Here is a 24,348-nt window from a genome sequence, read left to right as displayed (position 1 = left end):
GGGGTAAATGTTGTGAAAAGACCTATATTAACCTAAAACCTGATCTGTTCCTAAAACAAAGCAATTTGTTCTGTACCTGGACCTGTCCAAATGAAAAATGAAGCTTAAGAATATAAAACTCTTGATTTCTGAGTGAAAATGCTGTGAATAATATCCCTTCTAGTGCTATGTTTAAAATAGCCCAACAAAGCAGCATTACCAGTATACTGTGAATGGCTGTGCAGTGTGGCACAGTCTGCCTACAAAGAGATGCAGCAATTTGATAAATGGATTGGTCCTTATATAGTGCTGTTCTATTCTACTGGAGCACTCAAAGCGCTTTATACAACATGCCTCATTTCCCCATTCACACACATTCAGACAAGCTTTGTTTTCTATGCCTAAGTGCTTTTCTATCTAACATTCGCGCTCTGATGAACACATGAAAGAGCAACAATAGGTTCAGTATTTTGCCCAAGGATACTTTGGCATGCAGACTGGAGCAGCCAGGGATGGAACCACCAACCTGTTAATTAGTAGATGACCTGGTCTACTGCCTCAGCTTCCTCAGCAAGAACTTGGATAGAACTTGGATAGAACATGAAAGTACATTAGCCAGTCATACCAATGGTAATGTCCATCAGTGTCTAATTTACAGCTAAATATTTTGTTATTCATCAATTATAGTGTACAACAATTGTTTTAAGTGAATTCTCTACCCCCAGTATTCTCCACCCCATCTACCTCCTTAAGTATTTCACGGGAGAGGAAAATGTGGTTTCCTTGAAATGTAATTAAGAACAGTCTTTACTTGAGTGGGAACAATACTTCTCAGAAACAGTGCTTTCATAACATAAAAATAAAATATTATAGTCAGTTGTTTGAGTTCACAGGGTATTGCAGGCAGTACTGCCGTGTGACGTGACTCATTATCATCTGTTTGACATCCTCATCAATCACAGGCACAATTACCTTGGCCCCTGTAATTTGTACAGCTAATTCAAATCTTGCTTTACTTCCCTGCTGTGCATTACTGTACTAATGTGACACAGTATTGATCCCCGTAGAGACATTTTCTCTTCAAGGAATGGCCTAAGTGCAAGGTCAGTAATGGGAGAGCAGCCCTGCTGCTGGTAAAGATGCTGTCATGTTAAACCCGGAGCCTGTGGTTGAATGAGAGTTAACACACTCCAGTCCTTATGCTTGACCTTATTTAGGGCAATTTTTTTGTTTGTTTGTTTAGCCACTTAAGGCTGACCTATCCCATATGGAAAAGATATATATAAATCTTATAAAGTTTGTATCTGTCTTGTGTGAAACTTGTATGAAAAGCATATAAGAGTGAAAACAGATATAAGATCCCTTGAAAAATTATATAATGAAACTTGTATGTTTTGGATACTTACTAAAACAATGTATGAAAGTAATGAGAAAGTGGCCACTTTCATGAGTAATCACATATAGGTTTTTACTATTTCTTTTCCATATGGGATGACTCATTCAAGCATGCAAAACGCATAACTCTAGGGATGAACTAGTGTTGTCTCTGGTGTGTACATAACTTAATAAAGAACCGATTTTAAATATCTTTAAGCACTTTGTTTCCAGCAGCATGTTACAAAAATCACTAATTCCCATTTCCTTAGTTGAATCTATGAAAAATGTCAAAGATAACATAGTTTTACAGATATAATTGTATTTTTGCACCAACAAAGTGATTCCCAAAGAGCTTTTAGCTAAGAATTTTTCAGAGCTCAGCATGATGTCCAGTGTGTTCTTAAATATTTGAGAACAGAACAAAAATCTACAACACCTATTTCCCATTTTCCTAACAAAATATACAGAAATGAGGGGTGGCTTTTGACTTTTTTGCACGCTATTGTAGATTTATGTTGCTTTTTTTCACTAGCTGCCTGCTTCAGGCCACATTAACTCAGGCAATTACCATACAAAGAGCCCAAAAGGTGTCTTTGATTAATTATTAATCCCTCAATTAACCGGCTGTCACATTGGCTATGTGGCTGGCAGAGTTAAACTCCAAAAGCACCAAGTAAAACTCTAAATAGCTTTTTTGCAGACTAACAAAAATACAAAGATAAGCAGGTCAGGTCAATCCAAACTCAAAATTCTTCCTAGAAAACACAGGAGAATGGAGAACAAAGGAAGACTCAGATAATATTTATACACCAGTAAAGTAAGGAGATGAGAAACATCAGGGAACAAAGCTGAATGAAATCTGACAAACTAACTAAGGGAAAGCAAAACTAAAAACACACAAAGACAAGGGCCTATCAAAATAAAACAGGAAGTAACAAACAATGAGACCAGGACTAAGACATGGGCTAAGAGATTTAGAAAAAATAAGACAGGACTGACTTCCACAGGAGATGCTCAGAACAAGACAGAGACAAAACTAGGACACAAAGGGAACTAACAATATCACACAAGAAACCATGAACCACAAACATAGATAGAGGCCTAAGAGGCACTTGGAAAAAACTAACTCAAGACTAAACAGTACAATGTTTGAAGTAGAATCATCTCTTGATTCAGAACAAAGACTCATGAGACCACAGCAAAATGGAAAATATCCCCAAACTCAAAATGCTAGGTCCTGGGACCATGACACTGATAATCTTTTTTTTGTACTGCTGGCAGCCTTTTTTAAGCCAATAAATGCACAAAGCTAAACACTGGTTTTGTCGTTTTTTTAAATATTGGTTTTTGAAGCCAAATAAACAATAAGACAAAATAGCTGTGTCATGATATCAGCTATGGCTTAAGACAACTGTTTTTTCATCTTGATGCGTTCTCAATCATCCAGGAAAGTAAATCTCCAAAAGTTGATTCTGTTCATCTGGACGTAGCGTTTTGTGGGAGAAACGTTTCGTCACTCATCCAAGTGACTTCTTCAGTCTCAGCTGACTGCAGAACAACCGCTGCCCAAGCAAAAACCTGTAGTGATCCCATATGTGTCAGGAGTATCGGAGCAGTTGAGACACATTTTTTCTAAACACCGGGTCTCTGTGGCTTTTAAACCCCAAAACACGCTGCGCCAAAAATTGGTCCACCCCAAGGATCGGGTCCCCCGACACAAACAGAGTAACATAGTGTACGCTGTTAAGTGCCAGGAGGATTGCCAGGATTTATACATCGGGAAAACCAAACAACCTCGGGCAAAGCGGATGGCACAACACAGAAGAGCTACCTCGTCAGGCCAGGACTCTGCAGTCTATTTACACCTACAAGCCAGTGGACACTCTTTCAAGGATGAGGATGTACACATCCTGGACAGGGAGGAACGCTGGTTTGAGGAGGCCATTTACGTGAAAAGGGAAAGACCATCTCTGAATCGAGGAGGGGGCCTAAGGGTAGATCTTTTGCCATCTTACAATGCTGTGATTGCAGCCATTCCCCAACTCTCTGTGAATGGTACTCACGGCCATTGATCAGTGGTCTTTGATCAGTAGGTTTTGGTCAGTGGTTGTTGATCAATGGTCATGAGAATTTGCATAATTACGATTAAGGAACTGACCTCCCAGCCCATTGTTCCTTCAGTGGGCTGATTTCAGTCATTATGCAAATGTACCGTTTATAAGATTGGGGAAACCTGCAGTCAGCTGAGACTGAAGAAGTCACTTGGATGAGTGACGAAACGTTTCTCCCACAAAACGCTACGTCCGATGAACAGAATCAACTTCTGGAGAACTGTTTTTTCACTATTTCCTTAAAGTCAGTCAGCTGGTTAGCAAACATTTAGCAGACTGCTAGGGGTGAATAGTCCAAGATTGTCAAGTCTTCACATGTCCTTTAATTTGACAGCAATCTGAAGTGCAGATTACCGACACAGAAAGATTACCAGCGTGTGACAGCAGGACATACTGAGTGATTAAATTCAAAGACCTGAAAAAGGCTTTTATTTCAACCACCAACAGATCCACAGAAAATCACAAATAGATCCATAAGCACACACGCACAGAAAAATTGCTGCAGCATGGTAGACATTATAATTCAGCCATAACCTCAGCCTTTCTATTTCCAGGAGAATTAAATGATTTTTTGCACACACATAGAAAAAAGACAGTACACAACACGGAGGCAAAGTCGACGTCGACTTGCACTCAACACAATTAAGAACAGCAGTAATTTAAGGGAGGTGAGAGGACTGTAATCAGCTTGGATTATATCAAAGTGTAAAAGGATTCGATGGCCCCCACACCCTGACATGATAGATTAAGCGAGAGAAGCTTTTAAAGCCTCTCGGGGGTCTGGCTGTGAATGCATTATAAACTGTGCTTTTGTACGTGTGCTCCCTCCTTTTTTGGGATTAGATGGAGAACAGTTGCTCCCTTGAGATTCTCGGTGTGGCGTCTCTGTGTTATGGTCAAAGACATGAAAGAGATTTATTGTGGTGTTTGTGTAATCCTCCTGAGCTTCTTTGCTTTTCGCTGAAACAAAGTTGATAAATAAAAAGCTGGTGCCTCAGTACATGCCAGCTGGCATTCATTCAAATGTGAGGATTAAATCAAAACTGGTGAAATTATTGTAAAGTGCACCTAAATTGTAATGTATAGTGAAACAGGATTCAGTTCCTCTGTCATACCTCAACAAGTGTGATGCAGAAATGCAGAAAGAGAGCAGGATACATTTCTGGCTTTTGGCCCCAGATGCCTCCTCTCAGCTGGATGTGTCTACTATGCCTCACCCAGTAAGTGTCCATGGGGCATCCTGCCTCCTTTCATTGTGTTTTAATGTCAAGAGTTAGACTTTTTAGGCATTTTGTATAGATTTAAGTGTGAATACAGAGACCATGATCTCCTGCATGTACTTTATCTGTGTTTGGTTTTAAAATGATTTTCAGTAGCATTCACGGCATGCATTTCCTCAACCCAAACTTTGTGAGTATATTATATATATCATTCATTTTCTTCTTCTTATCAACTCAGTGTCACATGGAGGTGAAGACTGTCCCTCCATGGTATCATAGGGAGACAAGCAGGGTACAACCCGGACAGGTTGGCAATGTGTTAGAGGTTCAACACATCAGGAGAAAGAAACGTTCACACTCAGGATCAATTTAGAATTGCCCACTGACCTAACCCCTGTGGGAGGGAACCAGAGTACCCAGAGCGAACATGCAAACTCCACACAGATCAGTGGATTTGAAACCAGGACCTGCTTGTTGGTAGATGACAGTGCTAACCACTATATTCCTGTATTATTTTAACAAAATGCACAACTGCCAGAAACCCAAAACTACTATAACATACTGAAGCCTTTACTTTGTTGTATTCATGCAGGTGAATAATCACAGAGGAGAAGATGAATGGTGGAAGAAGTCCTGTATTACATCATTTCTTTTACAAAAAGTCTGACCCACTGTTTCTAGAGTTATGTGTTCCTGCCACTTTGCCTTAAAATGACCTTAAAATACCTTTGACCTTAAAATATGTTAAGTTACCGTTCTTTTTTTTTTGCAAAACCTCTGATACTGGTTTTTTGGACACATTCGTGCAGTGCTATATGAATAGCACTTGTTGCCCTTTCACCTCCGCAGCCTCACGTCCACCCTCTGCTCTGAGACCCCTTTCCCAGCCTTGCCTTTCTGCAGCAGCTTTACAGATAATCAATCACTGTTTCTTAGACCAGGTCACTAAGCTGCCTCTCCACACTCTAATCTTATTATCAGGCCAAGCTGGCTTTAGCAGGGAGGGAGATGGGATTGACAAAAGTTGTACACAAAAGACACATTGTAGCATGCATGAACACTCTCCTTTGAATTGAGAGTCAATTATAGTAGAAAAAGGAGAAAAGGAGAGGCACTGACTCCTGTAAGATTATGCACAGATCGATAATCTTTTTCTGTAAAAGATGGAGAGAAATCAATATTGCATGGCACAATATTGCTCTATTTTTCTGTATAACACAGCATAATTGCTTTTACACCAGGTATTAACACATTTCAATCTCTTTTATCAAAGGTTGCCTGTATGAAATTGTCCAGAAAGAGACTGCAATTAATTCCCACCCACACCTGAGGGGACGTGACTCGTGGCTCTCCACTGACCTTGTCTTATGTGAATTTTCCTCCATGTTGATTCCATGTGCTACAAAAACCAACAACGACAACAAAAGCTGAAGTGTTATGGGATGCATCATCAACAGATTATGGAACTCAGAAATTAGTTTTCACAAGACGCTGAACTGAAAACCTACAACTTCCATGACAAAAAATTCAATAGTGTGGGACAAAAAGCATGAGCAGAAATTTCTGTATTTCTGAGAATGTGACCAAAAACATTTTTACAGTGTGAAATTTGAAGTATAGTGGAAATGTGCATATTTCATAAAAATATAACGTTATCGTGCATAGACTGTATATAAACGATGGAAGCCCATAAGCTGGATGTAGCCCATTGGTTAATAGAAAATGTACTTATCAATCACAAACTAAGCCCCCCTAATGCTAGATTTTTAAAAACATATTTAATATGACTGAAAACTAGAGACTGAGACCATAAACTCATCAACCATGTTTTTCTGAGAAAATGATGCTGTCACACAACTTCACTTCTAACTTTTTTTACAACGTAATTTTGTTCTGCTGAAAATAAAAACAACAACAAAAACAGAGGTTTAACAAACTTCAATAAATGCATTAGCTAACTATGTAGCTGCATTCTTCACATTAGCTTCTCTAAGAGATAACTAAGGTACTTTCGATTGCTTCTTTTTTTTCCAAGCGGTCGCCACTGCTAACTTGGGTTTCAGTTACTGACTATGGTATGGGAAGGTACATGCATATTATCTCTGAAGAAAGTACAAAGTTACTCAGAAATTATTCACATATTTCCCTTATCTTAACTGCACTACTGTATAATTCTGTATAAACAATCATTCTGTACAATACGATAATCATAATTCTACAACTGTTTACAACTGTTTATAACTTGCATAGTTCATATTTCTGTATAGTTTTCAAATTTATATCCTGTACATAGCTTGCACACTCACAACAGTCTCCTTTGTTGTTTGTGTAACCGTTATCTAACGTGTGTATCAACCCTCTTTATCAGTACACAGGAGTTTGCAGCTAAACCTTTTTCACAGCTGCAAATTCTGTGTGAGCTTTTAGGGAGAAGAATCTGATTTATAGCTTCTGTGGTATCCTTTACTAGACCTACTTTTATCACTGATGAACTGCAGACATGCTGTAAATGTGATAACCATGTTTTAAAGGTTAAGAGTTTCCATTTCTTTGTCATCAGATCATCAGACACTCACAGACCTTATTCTGTCTTGACTAAATAATATAAAAATACACTTTGGAGCCTGTTTGTTTCTGATTTCCATCACGATCCTTATTTGGGTAAGGGGTTAAGAAAACGGACGGATGGAAAGCAAAAGAAGGGAATGATTGATGATTTTGAATGAACGTGAGGTGTGACTGAGAGTCCTTAATGAATAGTGTGATTTCATTTGTACTCCTTGTATCATTGTAAATAGTTTAGTAATTAGAAATTGTGAATAATTATCCACTGTATGTATTGAGAGCTGCAGCAGGTAATAAAGAGTTAGAAGCCTGTTCTGATGTAACCTTTCCCTCTTTTTGTTGGATTGGAGCATAGGTTAGTGTACTGTCTTTTGTTTACCTTTTGCTTTTGGTTAGGGAACAGCAGGGAACACTAGGAACTTTTTTTTTCGTTAGTCTTGTGTTGCTGACCCTTCCTTGCTTAGAGCATTATATGTCTAGGTTACCCCTGGGCTGAGAATGTAACTAATTATTTAGCCTTTTATTACATTTTAAAATATATATATATATATCTGAGTCAGTAAATAATGATGAACTCTTGACCCAGCAGATATATTGACTATCTTCCCCCATGGCAGAAGTCATCCAGTGGGTTTCCATGTTGATCTGTTGCAGTTTATATGACAATAAGTGAACAAAATGATAATAAAGTTTAACTACAAAATGATACGTTCCACAACTTTCTATTTAAGTTCCATGTCTTCAATATAGAAACGCTTTGAAAGCTGAATGTCCTTTAATGCTGTAGCTCTACTTCTGTGACTGCAGCCGTCACACTAATGTTCTCATTTGGAGGCAGTGAAGATGTACAAGTGCGCTGATTAGAAGATCAAAATGCACGGCGGTCATCTCCACTAGAAGATTTCAAAGAAAACTCCAGCAGGACCTCTGTCCGTATTTTGTTCGTCTTTTGGGTAATTAGTCACTTTTCAGTGCGGGGAGGAATAGATGAATAATGAAATAAAGCCGTAAATGCCACAAATCCAGGAAATGTTTCGGCTGGCACCATTGATTTATCACAAATTGCATATGAGTCAAGGCTGTGTGAAAACAGAGCAGTGTTATTTTAGAGCTAATAAATTGCTTTTTTTTGCCTGAATATAAATGCATCTCTGTGAAGAAATTATTTGTAGCGGCTCACAATTATTCTCACAAGCTCTTAAAAGGAGCTGTTAATCCCTGCTTTGTTTTCAGTCATCTTTAAATGATACAAAAAGAGGGTGTGCGTTTCAAGGTGACGCCGCTCTAATAGCACAAAGCCAAAAAGCTAAAAACAGATGCGGAAAATAACCTTTTATCTTCTTTAGTTTGAAGGCTTATTTTCAACAAGCTGTAAGTACAATAAAAGTCACGACAGCTATATTTACAAAACAGTTTACAAGAGAGTTTCGGAGTTATCATAGTAAAAATGTGTTCAGGTCTAATGGTATGTCAGCAATAAGCATTTTTTATAAGTAAGTGCTTATAAGGCAAGGAAATCTCAACTATAGCATTATTATGTTCATGCCAAAAACTGTGCACAAGATAGAACATAATCATGAGGAAATAATTAAATTTCACAGTTGTTGGTATTCATTGCCACTCATGCAATTAAATTTAAGTTCAACAACCTCCGCACGCAGAACTCAGCAGCAAAGTGCACAAAACAGCCACGCAGCTCTGCTCTCTGAGATGAATAGGGCTGGGTGTCACTGATTTCTAGAATCGATTCGATTCCGATTCACTTTTATCAAAGGTTGCCTGTATGAAATTGTTCAGAAAGAGACTGCAATTAATTCCCACCCAGACCTGAGGGGACGTGACTTGTGGCTCTCCACTGGCCTTGCCTTATGTTTTACTTACTTCTTTTCGGAAGTAAGTAAAAGGAAAAACAACAGCGTCCGACAGCACTGTAAACAACTATGAACTTGTGCTTAACAAGCAAGCGACTAATGCAGAAAACAGATTTTTAGACGGGAAACTGTTCTTGAAGTACACTGAGAGAGAGAGAGAGAGAGCTGTGCATGAAGTGGGATTTTATCATGGGGGAAGCAAAACAGCGAAAGTAAGAGGGAATTCATGACGATGTTTATGTGAAGCGTAGCTTGGATCTTCTTTTGCTGCTGGTTCAGTCAAACAGTTTGGAGAGAGATAAAAACCTGCAGCTTCAGAATCAGCGCAAAAAGGGCGTAAACACAAAGCGCGGACCCGCCGAAACATCGGAATCAGCGAGCTGTGAGCTGTCCGTGCCGTCGGGTGAGAAAGGCGACAGCTCACTGATTCTGATCCGCATTTTGTGTTTACGTCTTTGTGCAGAATCCGTGTACCTGCTCTCATTTACTGTTTTAGCTGTAACTGAGATTCTGGCGTAAAGTAAATTTATATTTAAAAAATCGATTCAGGATTTTAATGAATCGATATCACGTTATCCAAGCTAGAATCGATTTTAATCGATAAATCGATAATCAAAACCCACTCCTAGAGATGAATTCTGCTCGCTCGAATCAATCGGCTTTTAAAAGTTTGGGGGGGCAGAGCCCAATGAAAGAAAGGGCCCAGTCTGATTGGTCACTTTCGAAAAACGGTGACGCTACACCCTCTGTGATGCACTTTAGGAGCAGCATAAATGCTGTTTTATGGTGTATTTGTTTACAATTTAGAAAATGAAGTTTTCCGACCCAACTGTTCGCAGTCACTTTTTGCAGTGTAGCAGCAGAAGTACTGTCTATAATCACTGGATTACTCTAATGCTGCAGAAATCTTAAAAACTCTAAGACAAACACACAACCTCATAACAAAGAGCACATGTGACGCCTAAGAAAAGTAAAAATTGGCTTTTCATAGGCAATTAAGCAAGCTTAATTTTCTAAAAAGTGAACATACAACCACAAATAAAACTGAAATTTTAATATGTTTCATTATTATAAATTATTTGCTACTGTGCAACAGACTAAGGGGACAGGACTACAGAGGAGTCTGAACTTTAGTTTTTAATATTTCTTTCAACTTGCTTAAACCACAGAGGTGGTGGTGTCACTGTAGGTTAATTCATTGATATTTTGTACTAAGGATTGGTTTCACCTTTTATCAACCTACCAAGTATCTTGTTATTTCAGAATAACTTCAGATCATATGATCGGATGTCTTTGTCCAAACATTTAAGCAGCGCTTTACATAAAGCAAGTCACGAAACATGTCTGCTTGAAAAATGAAGTGACTGCTGAACATTCAAGGCAGTCAAAGAGAGCGCAGGGAAAAGACGTGTAGCACATGAGCTGGAGTGGAATTGATCCCTCAGTACATGGGGCGAGTATAGTTAGAGATGATTTTCCCTTTACTATTGCTGAAACGATTAATCCTTCCAGCAGAGCGGGTCAACACACAGATGAAGGCAGGAAGTTGTAAATGCACATCAAACTGAACCTGCACACCTCTATAAGAGTTTTTGGATTCAATGAGCCTGCTTGTGTGTATGTTCACCAATAAATAATTAAAACAGTGCCTGAAATGTCTATGAAACAAATATTGTCACTTTCTGTTTGCCTATGATGAAATCCCACCTATGTCTATTTACACCCTGCACACACTTGATAGTTTATTGGGTTATTAAGGTCAGGCTCTAACCACTGCTATTATTTCATTTTATTTGATGGAGATTTTCTTCTGGACTGCTGAAGGCTACCAGCGTACTCATTCAAAATTACTCAGTTCAGCTCCTGGGTTGTTTTGGTGGGAATGGATCTGGTTGGTTTGAAAATGTCACTAGTCACTGTAAGAGCTTTGTAACACAACGTGCTCTTTTAAAGAGATCAAAGGCTCCAAAGGATAGATTATATTTATCTTATACTTCTCTTAATGGAGATTCAAAACCAGTCAAAAAGACTACGAATGGACAGCGAATGTGGTTGTTTCTGTTCTGCAGCTGCAGCTACTGAACACACTGGAGGGCAGTTCTCGGAGCTGAAAAATTTCTCCTGTGTCTCACAGGTGTCAGAATCATTTCTGCCTTTCTGGGGGCAGACTTGATACCTGAGGAGGTTCATGACTTCACCTTCCCATCTGAAATGAAGCATATTTGATGTCTAAGCTATGCCGGTAAAGGTGCCATGGTTACTGGGCTTATCAGGTTGGAGCAGGCTTCTTAGAAGCAGCTGTGTTCGCCAGATCAATTTAGAAGACCAACCAACCCCTGGGCCTGAAATAGAAATGAGTAAATTCCCCCTCTGAAAAAAATCTATACAGGTTAGACTCTATAGATTCTAATATATGTAATTTAATGCATGACTCCCTGCTGCCACTTTGCTGACAGAGTCACAGGAGAGAGCTAAACAAAGCAGGTCATGTTTTTAGGCTAGTGTAATTTTAGGCCCGCTTGATATTATCCTACGTTTCACAGTTGCATGACTATTTCAGAACAGCTACAAAGCTGATACTGAACTGAAATGTTTTTATTAGTAATTTAGAATGTTCTAGCTTCAAACTTATTTTAACTGAAAAATTCTCATTAGGCAATAAATGCAAAATCTTAATCATTAAAACTGTGTCGGCATTAAGTTAAGCCTCAAAGCAGCTGATTTAACTTCAGTGGGCTTTCAGGAGCCACTTCAGGGTAAATGTGACTCAATATGATCTTAAAGAGACGCATATTGGAATACATCAGGGGTACATGTGAGGTGCTGTCCTGAAGTTTTCTGTAAAAGATGTTCAGTGTGAGACTACAGTTCAAACAGAACAACCTGGGGACACAAAAGCCATTGTGTGATGGCTTAGCCTCTAGGGACAGCTGGCAGTGCTTCAGAGCTTTGAGGCAACCGTCAGACATGTTGAAAGAAACCTCCTGTTCTCTTTATAAGCTAATAAACACTACTGAAAGAAGGCTTCTGGAAAAAAGTGCATATCTTGCACATATCAAATTAGGATAGGTTATTTGTGCATTGACGGCTCGCAAAAAAGGGAATGATTCAGTTGTGTGCAATGATGTAGTAGTTAGTAGTCTAGTACATTCTTCTTGTTACGTATGTTGTCCTGAAACACCCATATAACATTATTTGACCTTACATAATGGTATATGAGTAGTTTACTGACTGGGTTACATACCGTACTGACGTATCAACCATCAAAAGCTCCTTACTCTGCATTCTTTATCAATGAATAAGCAGCAGAGCTGTGGCACAAATCATTAGTAAAAGAGCTGAAACACTGTGTGTCTGCAGATAGTCCCACAGAACGCACCAAGCACCATCCACTGAACAACAGCAGATAATTGACTCAGAAATTAATACTGATATGGCTGCTGTGAACATGGCTGACATTTACAAAAAAAAAAAAAGGGGGGGGGGTTCAATTAAAATACTTTTCCTACTGAGGAGAATCTATTCCCTTGAATCTTGACCTAGACTCACTAACAACAGCCTTAACTGGGAGGGAAGTCCAAGCAAAGTAACGTTTCAATTCACTGAACTTCTATTAACTGCAGCAGTTTGACGCTGAATGCAAATCCTTTTTCATTTGAGCTAAATGTCGACAACAGAAATAAGTGCACTGCAGGTCTGCTCCTCACTAACGGTGAAAATTAACAAGCAGTGTTTTTCCCCTGGAGCAGAATAAAGATTACTTATGTGATGCTGTAATAAGGAATCTCTTCTGGTCAGTCTTACAGGCTCTCCTGATGGTGCCGAGGAGAAATCCCTCTTATCAAACCTTCCTGATCACACTAATGAAACCTAGCGAGGCTTATAGACAGGAGTGTTACTTCAAGTAAAGTCATTACGCTGCCTCTGACTTCAATTCTCAGTCATCCCAAAGAGCCAATTATTCTAGGGTTTGACAGATCACTGAGATTATAATCTACTGTTTGGCTTTATATTCTGCTTGCTAGGTTGTTCCTATTTTGAGCATAACCAGCCTGAGGTACTAATTCTAATGGCAATTGCTTCACCATCCCCGGAAGCACAAAACACAGTGAAAATTTTATCCACAACCTAAATTGATGTTAGAGCTGCACTAAACACTTGAGGGCTAGAAAGCAAAGTGAGGATTTATGAAAACAACAACGCCTGTTTTACGAGGATTTACTCTAACATACACAGAGAGCAGGTCAAGGACCATGATCTTAAAACTAAAACATTTTGTTTATGCTGATATTTTTCAAATGAGTATTTTTAGGTTGTTAGTTTATTTTGTGTTAATTTGTTTTTGTTTTCTTTGCAGTAATATAAGGCTGACGATTTCTGGTAAAATATAGGAATACTATTGCAACAACAGGGTAAAACTAACCTGTCTCACAACGGATTAACCCTGCTCACGTTCCTTGTTAGAGGGTTAACAATCCAATAGTTGGTGAACATTTGAGCTTTGGAAGTGAGGCAAGGAGCCTCAGTGCAAAGTGGAAACTAACAGGATGATTTAAGATTCAAATCAGCTGCCCAGCACTTAATATTTAAAGTAAAAAGAGGATTCTGGAACCACAGGCCAATCACTATATAATATGAACAGGAAGCTGCTCTATCGGTGCGTGATTATGGCTAAAAGGATGATCATAATCACTTTAATAAATACTGAGTTAACAATTATTTCTGAGGATTCTTCTGAAAAATATAAATAAAATATTTGACCAAAACTTTTTGAAAAATAAAATACACACGATATTGCTTTTATTTTTACACTCTTCTTCATTCCTGTATATTTTAGCATTTTTTGCAGATAAATGCATCCCCTAAAAGTCCTTTTATTACATTAATTGTACCTGCATGACGGATATGAATAAAACTCAAAGCAAAGTACTCGGCAGCTGTGGGATCCCTCTCTATTTCCTCTCCAGTGTATGCACACAGCACAAGAATAGACACCACTGTAAGGGGATAACACATGTTTATCCAATAAATTGACAAGTTTCCATAAGTCTTTATTACTTTTACTGTTTATTGGACACTTGTAATGCAATGCCAGATGGGATGCACCTTCATTGGTGATTCCAGTGTCTTTGTGAGCCAGACGGATTTGCAGACTTGCTGCACAGCCTCACTTTGTAGATGTTAGAGCTAACGTTTGATAATTCCCATGACCAACCACTGCTTGATGATCATGATACTCCAGTTAGTGGTGTGTTTTCATGTGGTTGAATAGGTTAACTGTCTTCCTCTGTGGTGTAAACAAAACTCTAGAGTGCTTTCTGCATATTATATGTTCTCTGTTAACATCACTTTGACTTCTGCTGTGTATGTGTGTGACTGTCTGTTATCTGTAGTATGTAACTGCACTCTATCATGCTCACAGCTGTTCGCAGTGCAGGGAACATCTGTGATTGACACATGCAGGCACATCGTCGGGCAGCGATTTATCTTGTCAGTGATTTTCAATATTGGAAGGTGACAGACTGCTCAGATGGTTCAGCGAACAAACCAGCAGGCTGTTCAGGTCAGAGTGTGTGACATATTTTAAAAAAATACAAACTTGGAGCCACAGCACGGAGCTTGCTGCCCAAAATCTACACACAGACAGACTTCTATAGGTTTTTACTTATGACTCTCTGACTGACACGTCTCCTTTTTATACGTAATTTCTGCTTTAACTTTGATAATCCTGAACTTTGCAAATAAGTAATAAGAGAATATTGGAGTACCATGGGCATATCCCGCATGCATGATTGTCACAGGAGCAGCACACTGTCAGCTGCTGTGTAATGTTAAAAACCTCCAAGAGTTTAAAACACACTTAATGCACCTATCTGACTTCTGTTGTATAAAGGTCTGTTAAATTTTGTTGTGTTACTAAAATGATGACTACCCTCACGATCACTGGCATTAAGGCTCAAATCTGCCAGCCCTGTGCTGCTAGAAGGGAGCCCGCTCAGGGTTACACACGTTTCTGCTATACAGTGCACTTCATTTTCACACTAAACCACATATGTTTAACTTTACGGTGATGCTACAAAATCCCACACACACTAAACATCACACTTTTCAGTGAAAAAGAGGAACGCTTTCCTTCAAGAACGCATTACATGAACAAGCGTAACATTACAGAGGCGCAGCGTAATGCAGGTTTAATTTGTAAGGCGGAATAACAGCAGCCTGTGAGTTGCCTCGCTATGGTGGGATTGACCTCTGGAACCTTCTTTAGCCTCACATAGCCACGCCCGTAGGGTGCAATGCCAGGTTACACCTCAAACCAGATGACAGCGTTAATCTGGCCACAACGAACTTCCCCTCCATCTGCCGAGACGATCGAGCAACAACAGAAAAGGCACAAAGGACGCTCTCCTCAGACAAAAACCCTGCTGCTTTCACACGGACCACACAGCAGCTTTACTGGGCTGTCACCACAATTTTAAAATTAATGTATTACCGACACCAAAAACATCCAGTTTAATTTTGCTTTACTATGATAGTCAAACCGGACTATAATCTTCAAGCATCTTAGTGCAAAACTCATCTCCTGCCATCAGACAGGCCATTTCCTACCTCCACTACCAAGTCAAGAGAAAAAAAGGTATCATTTCTTAACAAACGAGCGGTTTTAAAGATAAAAAAAATTCATTTTTTTATTAAAGGCAAGGTTTTTAAATTGTTGAGGAGTTTAAAACGTTTTTTTTTTATGTTCAAATGGTTAAAAGAAGATACAAACAATAACATTTCAAAATCCTTTCAGTGTTTGTGTTGAATCGCAGAAACTGCCCGGAAATTAATTCCAGTAGCTTAAGGCAGCTTTCTCAAGCTATGAACAGTAGCATTAATGGCTTGCTTTGTCTCAGACCTCAACATAAACGGCCCTTTTCAAATCAAATGTCACAGCACACAATGCATAATAGCTTTGTATTGTGCGTGTGTTCACACTCGGAGCAAAAGTCTTATTTAAAGAGAAAATATACCTCATTAGTGTGTGTTGTTTACCCAGGGTGCACCTGGTCTGAATCATCACGACCTTCGCCTACGCCTGGGGTGTAAATGACACACTCCTCCAAGATACATCATTTATGGCCAACGATCTGCAGGGAGACCAACGGCTAGAACAAACGCAATGCACCTCATTTGGATATTTTTTACTCTGCAGAACTGTGATTCAGAAGCTGTGACGCACCTGAGGTGAGACCAAAGAGCAAAGTGACGATATAATTGGCAAAGGGGTGAGACTGAAATGAGTCCTGCAAGTCTCATCTCCCCTGGTGGGTGAACCGGACTGGTCACCAGTGGAAACATCATTAGTCTCTTAAAAATGGAGCATGGACGGCAAGCCCACCTGTAAAGCTTTACCACTAGATCTCTCTGTGCTTCTTTTTTGCCTCACTGTCTACACAACTACACAAACACACAATATTAACATCCCTTCCTTAATATTTTTTAGGACTCCCTTATGCTGCAAAGACAGCTCTGACCTCTCCGGGCACGGACGCGAGTAATGACACAAAAGAAGCAAAAGGTCTTGCTGTGTATGCGCTCTTATTACAAAGCAAAGGTTTACTGTTGCCGTAGAACCGGTATCTTAATGTGCTTTACATATTCTGTGTGAATTAGAGCTGTGCAATATGACAATATATAAAAGATGATGAAATGAAAACCTTTTCATCTCTGTCGTTCATGCTCTATCCTTTATTTCATGGTGTTGCAAAATACACTGTTTACTGCAATATGTTTTCATCGTTTGGTGACGGTGCTCAATCTTATGCAGCAACACATGGATGCAGGCACACATGTGAATATCAACTCAGTGAGTACAGGTGAGACAAAACTAGGAAGCTCTGAATAACAGAAGGATCAGTAAAGACAAATCAAGGCGCTTGTTCCTAAATGAGGGGTTACCTCTGTAGTATGGATGGTTACATAAAGTCTAATGTGGACTATAAAACTGCACTGTACACGCCAGTCTCGAAAAGAGATGGGAGAAACACCCTTCAGCTATGTTACGAGTGCTGATGTTCCATCATCTGCCCACGAGATGGACAGAAACGTGTTTAAAATCCCACAAACTACCAGCTAATGCGAACAGTCACACAGAGGACGAGCGAGTAAATAAATACCCAGTCAACACACATATGTGGGGCCCAGATGGGTAGAAGCAGGTCTGATATTTGGGGCCCACTCGGGTTACCCACCTGGGACCCAGCTAATTTTGTCCTCAGTTTCCATGGTGGCCCCAAATGTGTTTGCCCAGATGGATTAATGATGGGACCCGGATGGGCCCCAAATCAGGCCCAGTCAACAAATGAGTGTGGGGCCCAGATTGGTAGAAGCAGGTCTGATAGTTGGGGCCCACTTGGGTTACCCACCTGGCACCCAGCTACTTTTAATAATAATGATGCATTTTATTTGAGGGCACCTTTCAGAAACTCAAGGTCACCTTACAAAGAACAAAATTAATACAAGGAACAATAGTCATAAAATATATAAAATAAGTTAAAATTACAAAACAGAGCTTGACAAAATCAGCACTAAAGCGAATAAGCCAGTTTAAACAGATGTGTTTTGAGCTGTGTCTTAAATACGGAAAGGGAGTCAATATTTCTTTTGGCTGGAGGAAGAGAGTTCCAGAGCCGGGGAGCAGAGCAACTGAAAGCTCTGTTCCCCATAGTGATAAGGCGTTTCCATGATGGCCTATAGTTATAACTATAGGGCTGTGCGATATGACCAAAATCTCATATCCTAGTATAAGACATTTATCGTCCCGACAACGATATATATCAAAAAATTTTTACATTTTCTGTAAATTCTGTGAATCTCAGGCAACTTGACTTGCACGAAGTGTTTTCAGCTGGGCGTTGCGATGAAAAAATATTACCGTAAACAGTTTATTTTCCGACATAATGAAACAAACAACAGCGTAAAATAAAAAAAAACTATTTTGGGCGCTATATTTGAATATCTGATTTTTTGATCATTAAATATCGGTATTGGTATTGGAATTAAAAACTCCAATATCAGCCAAGCTCATGTCTTATATCATTAGCCAGATGAGATTTTCGTCCTCTACACAGGCCTAGTTTGAGTCTTTTCACTTTCAAGGGATCTATACATAGATTTTTTTATTGCTTTGTTGCCTTAATTTGAAAAACAAAAAATGCTCATAAATATCTGTTAAAGGCAAAGATGGAAAACTGAGCTCCTGAATGTAGGTATTATTCCACTCTTCAATGTTGAAGTTACTGCCTTAAAGGTTCTAAAACGTAGCAGCACAATGCTGAGCGTTACTGGACTGTAAGAGTGTGCTGTGGATAGCAAATCACTAATGCAGTCAGTGTACCAAACATCAAAGCAAGTCATTCAGCAAGCAAAATGCTGATTAGTTTGTGAGCATAATGGTTAACGTTGTGTGCCATATTTTTCTTTCTGATGTGGGGGAAATGTGGGCTACTTATTTCATGTGCGTCAGCTAAAATGTGCATGGCTAAAATGTGACATTAGTTTCATTACAGCAGCGCAAACACAACCAGCAAACTGTAAGAAACCACTGCAAGCATTATATAAACAACTATTTTTGCACCAGGATGAGGCTTTCTGGTCTGTTACCGGGTGCAAAAATCTGTTCTGCATCAGTGTTTTCAAAGTTCCACATCCATCATGGTTAACTCAAAGCAAATTCAGACTGCTTTGATGACCTGCCTCAAAGTCACATTAGCTCAGTGATCCAGCACGCAAAGCTCCAATCAACACCTGTCAACCTCCACTACTGCAACTGTCGACAGAGGGAACTTGGATGTTTTGATAGATCCATGTCGGTATGAAGTCCAACATGCAGCAGCTGTTGCGTGCAGCAACCTAAAACACTGCTCACCACTGTCCTCTTTATTGTTTGGCAAGCGTGAGCCAATTAATTTGACCTAGTTTTACATGAGAGAATTCTTTAGGTAGCTTTGGCTCCTTCTGCCTCCAATCAGTGTCTCTCCCCACTGCAGGGGTCTTTCTGTGAGTTTGTGCTATACAGAGTGGACTCTGGTCAATTAGGCTTCCTCATCCAACGCCCACACTAAGGTATGTGTCAGCCTAACAAATGTAACTGTGCATGAAACTGGTGCCAATTTACCAGTTTGAGCCAGAAAAGATCAATTTGGTTCAATGAAGCGGCTCCGAAGATGCACGGCATCAGGATGTTTTCTAAGGAGCTGATGACGAGGCATGATTGCAAAAGCATTCAAATGTAATGTTTCCAGCAAAAAGCCTGGAAAAAAAAAGAATTTCCTATTAAAAAAAGAAACTCACAACATTTAAAGACCCCTTCAAATGAAAACCAAGTTTTTAATTCTCCTAACATTTTAAATGCTAATCAACATTATGAATGAGGTAAGGAGTAAATGCCATTGCTCAGCATATCTCTTTGGAACACAGTGTATTTCTAAGAGTCTGTGATGGAAGAAGCACACTCGGAGGCAGGAATGATCTTTTGTGGTGCAGTGAGATTTTGCAGACACATGACTACTATCCACATGGCATTAACTTGTCTGCCATTTTGAATGTGTGACAATCGTAAAGACAATGTAGAGTAAAGTGAATAAGGCGCCTGTCGCACATGTCTGGACACTGATCTATGACCATCTGACCATGTGAAAACTACCAGCTCTAAGGGTAAAATTAGTACTGCCAGACTGATTGCAAGTGGTTGCTGGAGTTCGATGGCAGTTGCAAGGAAAAATAATTGCTAAAAATCCAATCACACAGGCCTACAGGCTGGTCAGTGACCTGCTGGCAACCACCCGTCACTAGGGAAAAACATCTTTCCCAACCAGATGGCAAAAACCTTGTGATTTCTTTCGTTGCTAGCATATTGCTGCTGACATAGTTTGACTGCATGTCTACAAACACTGTCCAGTCCAGCCACTCTCACAGCTGTAGCGAAACTGTGGAAAGTGCAACACAAACTGAAGACTGTTCATCTTCAAAGTAAAAGCCTTTTGAAATACGTTGTATCCATTGCTTTCCATTGATAGGGTTTCTAAGCAGAAAGACAAAATCAAGTTTACTCATGATGTTTAAAAGAGATTTGAAAACTACTGCAAACAGTGCTAATCTCCCCTCTGTTTTTGGCACACTCCAAAATCGCCCCCCCCCCCTTACAAAACAATTTGGAATCCCCCGTTTCCTGTTTGATAGTGTGGGCCTTCAACATGGTGGCCATGGGCTGTGAACGACAAACCTTCCTTACAAACATTTCAGCAGTGCTGGCAATAAAAATGATTCTACTTGAATAATATGATTTTGATCTGCAGCACGACCAAAATCATTGTGACCATGTGGTATGAACTTTTAATCTTTTGAGACGGTTTCTTTGATGACTGCAACTCACAGTTGTTGTGTTTAGAGTGACTGCTATCATATCATGTCTACCAACAGTCTGACTGAATGGGGTCAAGCTGGCAATTTCAGGCAATCTGTTAATAATAATACGGCAACTAACTGTAAAAAATCGGGGGGAAATCACATATTTGCTGCTGTTTACACAGAAATTCACAGTAACTACTTACCATTCTGAATCTAAATGGAACCTTCACAATAGTGATGTTGCTAAAGGACATAGACACTCAGCAACCGTGCCTTTATTTAGGAAAACCAAATGCAACCAGCTGAGTTGAGTGTCTTACTATAAAGAGTAGCGCTGCAGGCGAGTTGTGCTATCGGCACAGACTCCAAAGAGTTGGCAGTCTGTCTGTGTTTATAACTTAGTCTGAGATCATTTGCACGCATTCGGCAATCTGTGTATCAAATTAGGCATCAACAATTGTGTAACTCGACTGGTATTGTGGTACTGACTACTAATGCCTGATGCAGTCCCATTCTTGCATATTGTTTATTTCCTGCTTCTACAGTGTGGTAAACTATGAGGGGATATTGGGCTTACGTTTTTCCTGCAATGATGAACCGACAACAACAATTTTATGATGCTTTGGCTTTCTGAACTGCTTAAAAAGAACCAAACATGTCTGTGTTTTGTTCATAAGATAATTGACATGTTAAATGAATAAGTTCAACAGTTCATTGACATGTTAAATGAATAAGTTCAACAGTTCTTGAAGTCTTCACTTTCATATGAGTTTCCTGCTGGGAGTGACACAAACACCCTGATATCTACAAATGCTTTGACTTTGACATCAAGAAGACTGAGACACTTCTTTGCCATTCTGCGGTGGTCTCTGAGGGCTTCCAAATCTTTGCACTGACAGTTAATACTCATGCAGCAGCCTTGCCAGGAATGCTGTTTGTTCCAAGCTGGACCACAACTGACTAATTTCTTGTTTAGTTAATCATGCAATACATAATCAGAATTACGCTAAGCTCTGGGAGTTAGTCTCTGAAAAGGGATATAACTGGCTCGCAATCATCAGCTTACACCAACGACATAAACCAGACGTCAGTGAAGACAATCGGCTGAGGACATGACTTTCTTTTAATAGCAAAACCAAAGAGAAAGACATTCAAATTAGAAGGGAGTGATGGTGCCACGTCAAGTCACCTTGTCACGGTCCTCAGGCCAATCTGAAATATCTAATGGGCAAGAGTAGTGCATTTCTGCATGAATACACCGAATGGTACAACCAAGATGTGATTTACTGCTGCTAATGGGTACAAACGATTGTTCAGAATCTGCCTCAAATCATCAAAAATAAAATGGGTGCCCAAAGGAAGCATATTAACAGATTTATTTAAGCGTTTAGTGACCAATTAGCTACGGGTCTTCTCATGCAAGGCCAATAAAGCTGCTGCATTTCATCAATACAAACAGAGTCTTCTCTGCTCTTCTAAAGTCAGGACGGGCAGACGTTTTCCTGACAGGCAGGACGGGTTTGACAGGCTGCTTAGCTGCTGTCCAAGACGTAAAAAGGAATCCATCAATCAAATCCAAAAAGCTATTTGATCATCAGAACAAGAAGCGGTTGAAGTCTCTCATCAGCGAGGCACAAACTGAATTCATTCATTTCATCCCATTAAAAGCAGTTGCACAAATCAAAGCGCGGCAGACGTAATGTCACTCTACAGTAGCTCCAATGCAGAAGCCCACCCAGATTTGAACTCAGGTGTCCTCTAACTGCTTGAGAACAACACTGATGTTTTTATTAAGCGATTACAGCATTGAATGTAAGTTAAGATTGATATAAAGTTCCAGTATTGTCTTTCCTGATGCTGCTTTTAAGTCAAAACCCCCAGTTTGAACCAAACAAATCCTGACATAAAGGAGACAAGCTGTAACAATCTCTGATTTCCACACTGGGAGAAAGCCAACATCTGGTAGGAAATGATGCAGCGGCACGGTTGACAGGAATAAGATCGGCCAAGTCAGAAAAACCTAAAGGGTGTTTTGGAGTAGAGCCTGGATGGTGTATTGGAGTGTGTATTCACAGAAGGAAATTAATAATATTTTAGCACATCAGTGTGTGTGTGTGTGTGTTTGTGCTTGTTTTGGCTCTAGGGTTTAGAGCTAAATGAAATGACTGCAGTCCAAACTGATAAAAGCTAAATATGATTTAAACTTGTCTGCATCAAATTGCTGTTCAAAGAGCATTAACATTTTTATTTGCAATGCTTCAGTCTGTCAGTCACTATCTATGATTTATTTAAACGTTTGCGCATTAACTGCATGCACACAAAGCGGTAACAGGGGCCAAACTGTGCAGGACATTAAACCTGTATGACCAGTATTCTTAGGTAAGCCTTCTTAATTTGACAGCTGGGATTTCTCTGACTAGAATTTTCAAAAATGACATCCGGCTCCTTCAGGTAGACTCAAGCTTTTATGTTATTTTTAACCTCACAGGGGACAATAACGATGGGGGGAGAGAAAAAAGGCAGCAACGTTTGAGTTCCTTGAAATTCATTTCTGAGCATTCAACCATGCAACAACATTATGCCCTCTTAAAATGAGGAGTACTCTGCTGTGTGCTTAAAAGGGAACCTCTGGTATAAAAACACACACACTCACTCACACACACACACACACACGCACACACACATAAGCAGTTGCAGCCACAGCGATATAAATTACATATTTAATGAAAAGTCCCTGCTTCTAAATTCAAAATTTAACTTAAGGTAGGAGGGGGAAAGAGGTTTCAGCTTTTCAAGACGCGTAATTAGGACTGAAGCAGGTTATTCGCTGTTTGTTACTGCCAATAAGTCTGAATCTGAACAATGAATAAACGCCTTTAAATCCCACTCGGCTTCGAGGCAGACGTGTATAGAGGTCGTGCATGTTCAGTTAAAAAAGTATTTTATTCAATGGAGTTTGACTCTTTGCTTAATTCATTGACAATTCAATATTAAAGCAAATTCTTCCATCAGTGATAAGTTGGTTATTTGCTCTCTGATGTTTATAAAAGTGAAGAAAAACTTAGTTTTGTCGCCACTGACATGCTGTGAGGTTTAGGGAGCGTGAGTGGATTAATTACCCTACCTTGAATGATCCACAATAACATCAGCATGGCTTGGAGTCTTGTCTTTATCCCCATGGTGCCACATCCACCGGCTGCTCCCAGCAGCTTTTCTAAAGCTGGCACCAAAACACTCCTCGCACTTCCCTTTCCACAAGTGCTGCCCAGTTATCTTCAGGTAACAATTAATTGTCCGTTACACAAACATGCGAGGCGACGTCTGCAAACGAAGCACCCTCTCCTCTTCCCATCCCTATCATTAACAGCGGCTGACATCGCGGAGCGCACCGGCGTCTCCCCCGCTCCTGCGCTCCACGGATGTCAGGAGAGAAGAAAACATTCAAACTGTTCCACTTCCGTCTGTTTCTCTGCTGCTGTGCTGAGTCCGCTTTATGGAGGGATTACTTCTGCCGCACGTCTGTGCTGAAGTGTGTCGCTCCTTTTTGTCCTGATCCCACAGTAAACTGTAGGCGCTTTTTTCACGTGCTGGAACTGCTCGGTGCCGCCCCCTGTCAGCAACGGTTACGCACTGTTTCCAAACTTTAAGCAGCTCGTCTTAGGACGCACACCAATCAGTGCTGCACCTTACAGTTTTCTACGCCCAGAGACTCCACTCATACTCTAATACGTTAAATAATAACCGCTGTTGTAACTGTTGTAACTGGAAGTAATTCTCAGAAATTCTCCACATGCCAAAAATGCTGTGTGTATTTACCTCTTTATTTTTATG

At 39.9% G+C, this 24,348-nt stretch overlaps 1 protein-coding gene across 1 annotated transcript in view; it reads right to left on the bottom strand.

Moving 5' to 3' along the window:
- Positions 1-24,108, bottom strand: part of esamb (endothelial cell adhesion molecule b) — a 53,585-nt gene extending 29,477 nt beyond the window's left edge. Inside the window, exon 1 of the mRNA XM_005739311.1 lies at positions 23,642-24,108. Coding sequence (XP_005739368.1) covers positions 23,642-23,696 — 55 coding nt within the window. The 5' untranslated portion in view covers positions 23,697-24,108. The remainder of the gene's footprint in view (positions 1-23,641) is intronic.
- Positions 24,109-24,348: the final 240 nt, after the last annotated feature.

The sequence above is a fragment of the Pundamilia nyererei genome, unplaced genomic scaffold (assembly GCF_000239375.1).
Source record: "Pundamilia nyererei isolate P.nyererei 1_Seehausen unplaced genomic scaffold, PunNye1.0 scaffold00091, whole genome shotgun sequence".
NCBI lineage: Eukaryota > Metazoa > Chordata > Actinopteri > Cichliformes > Cichlidae > Pundamilia > Pundamilia nyererei.
The sequence above is the reverse complement of the archived record's forward strand: the minus strand, read 5'-3'. Positions and strand labels throughout refer to the sequence as shown.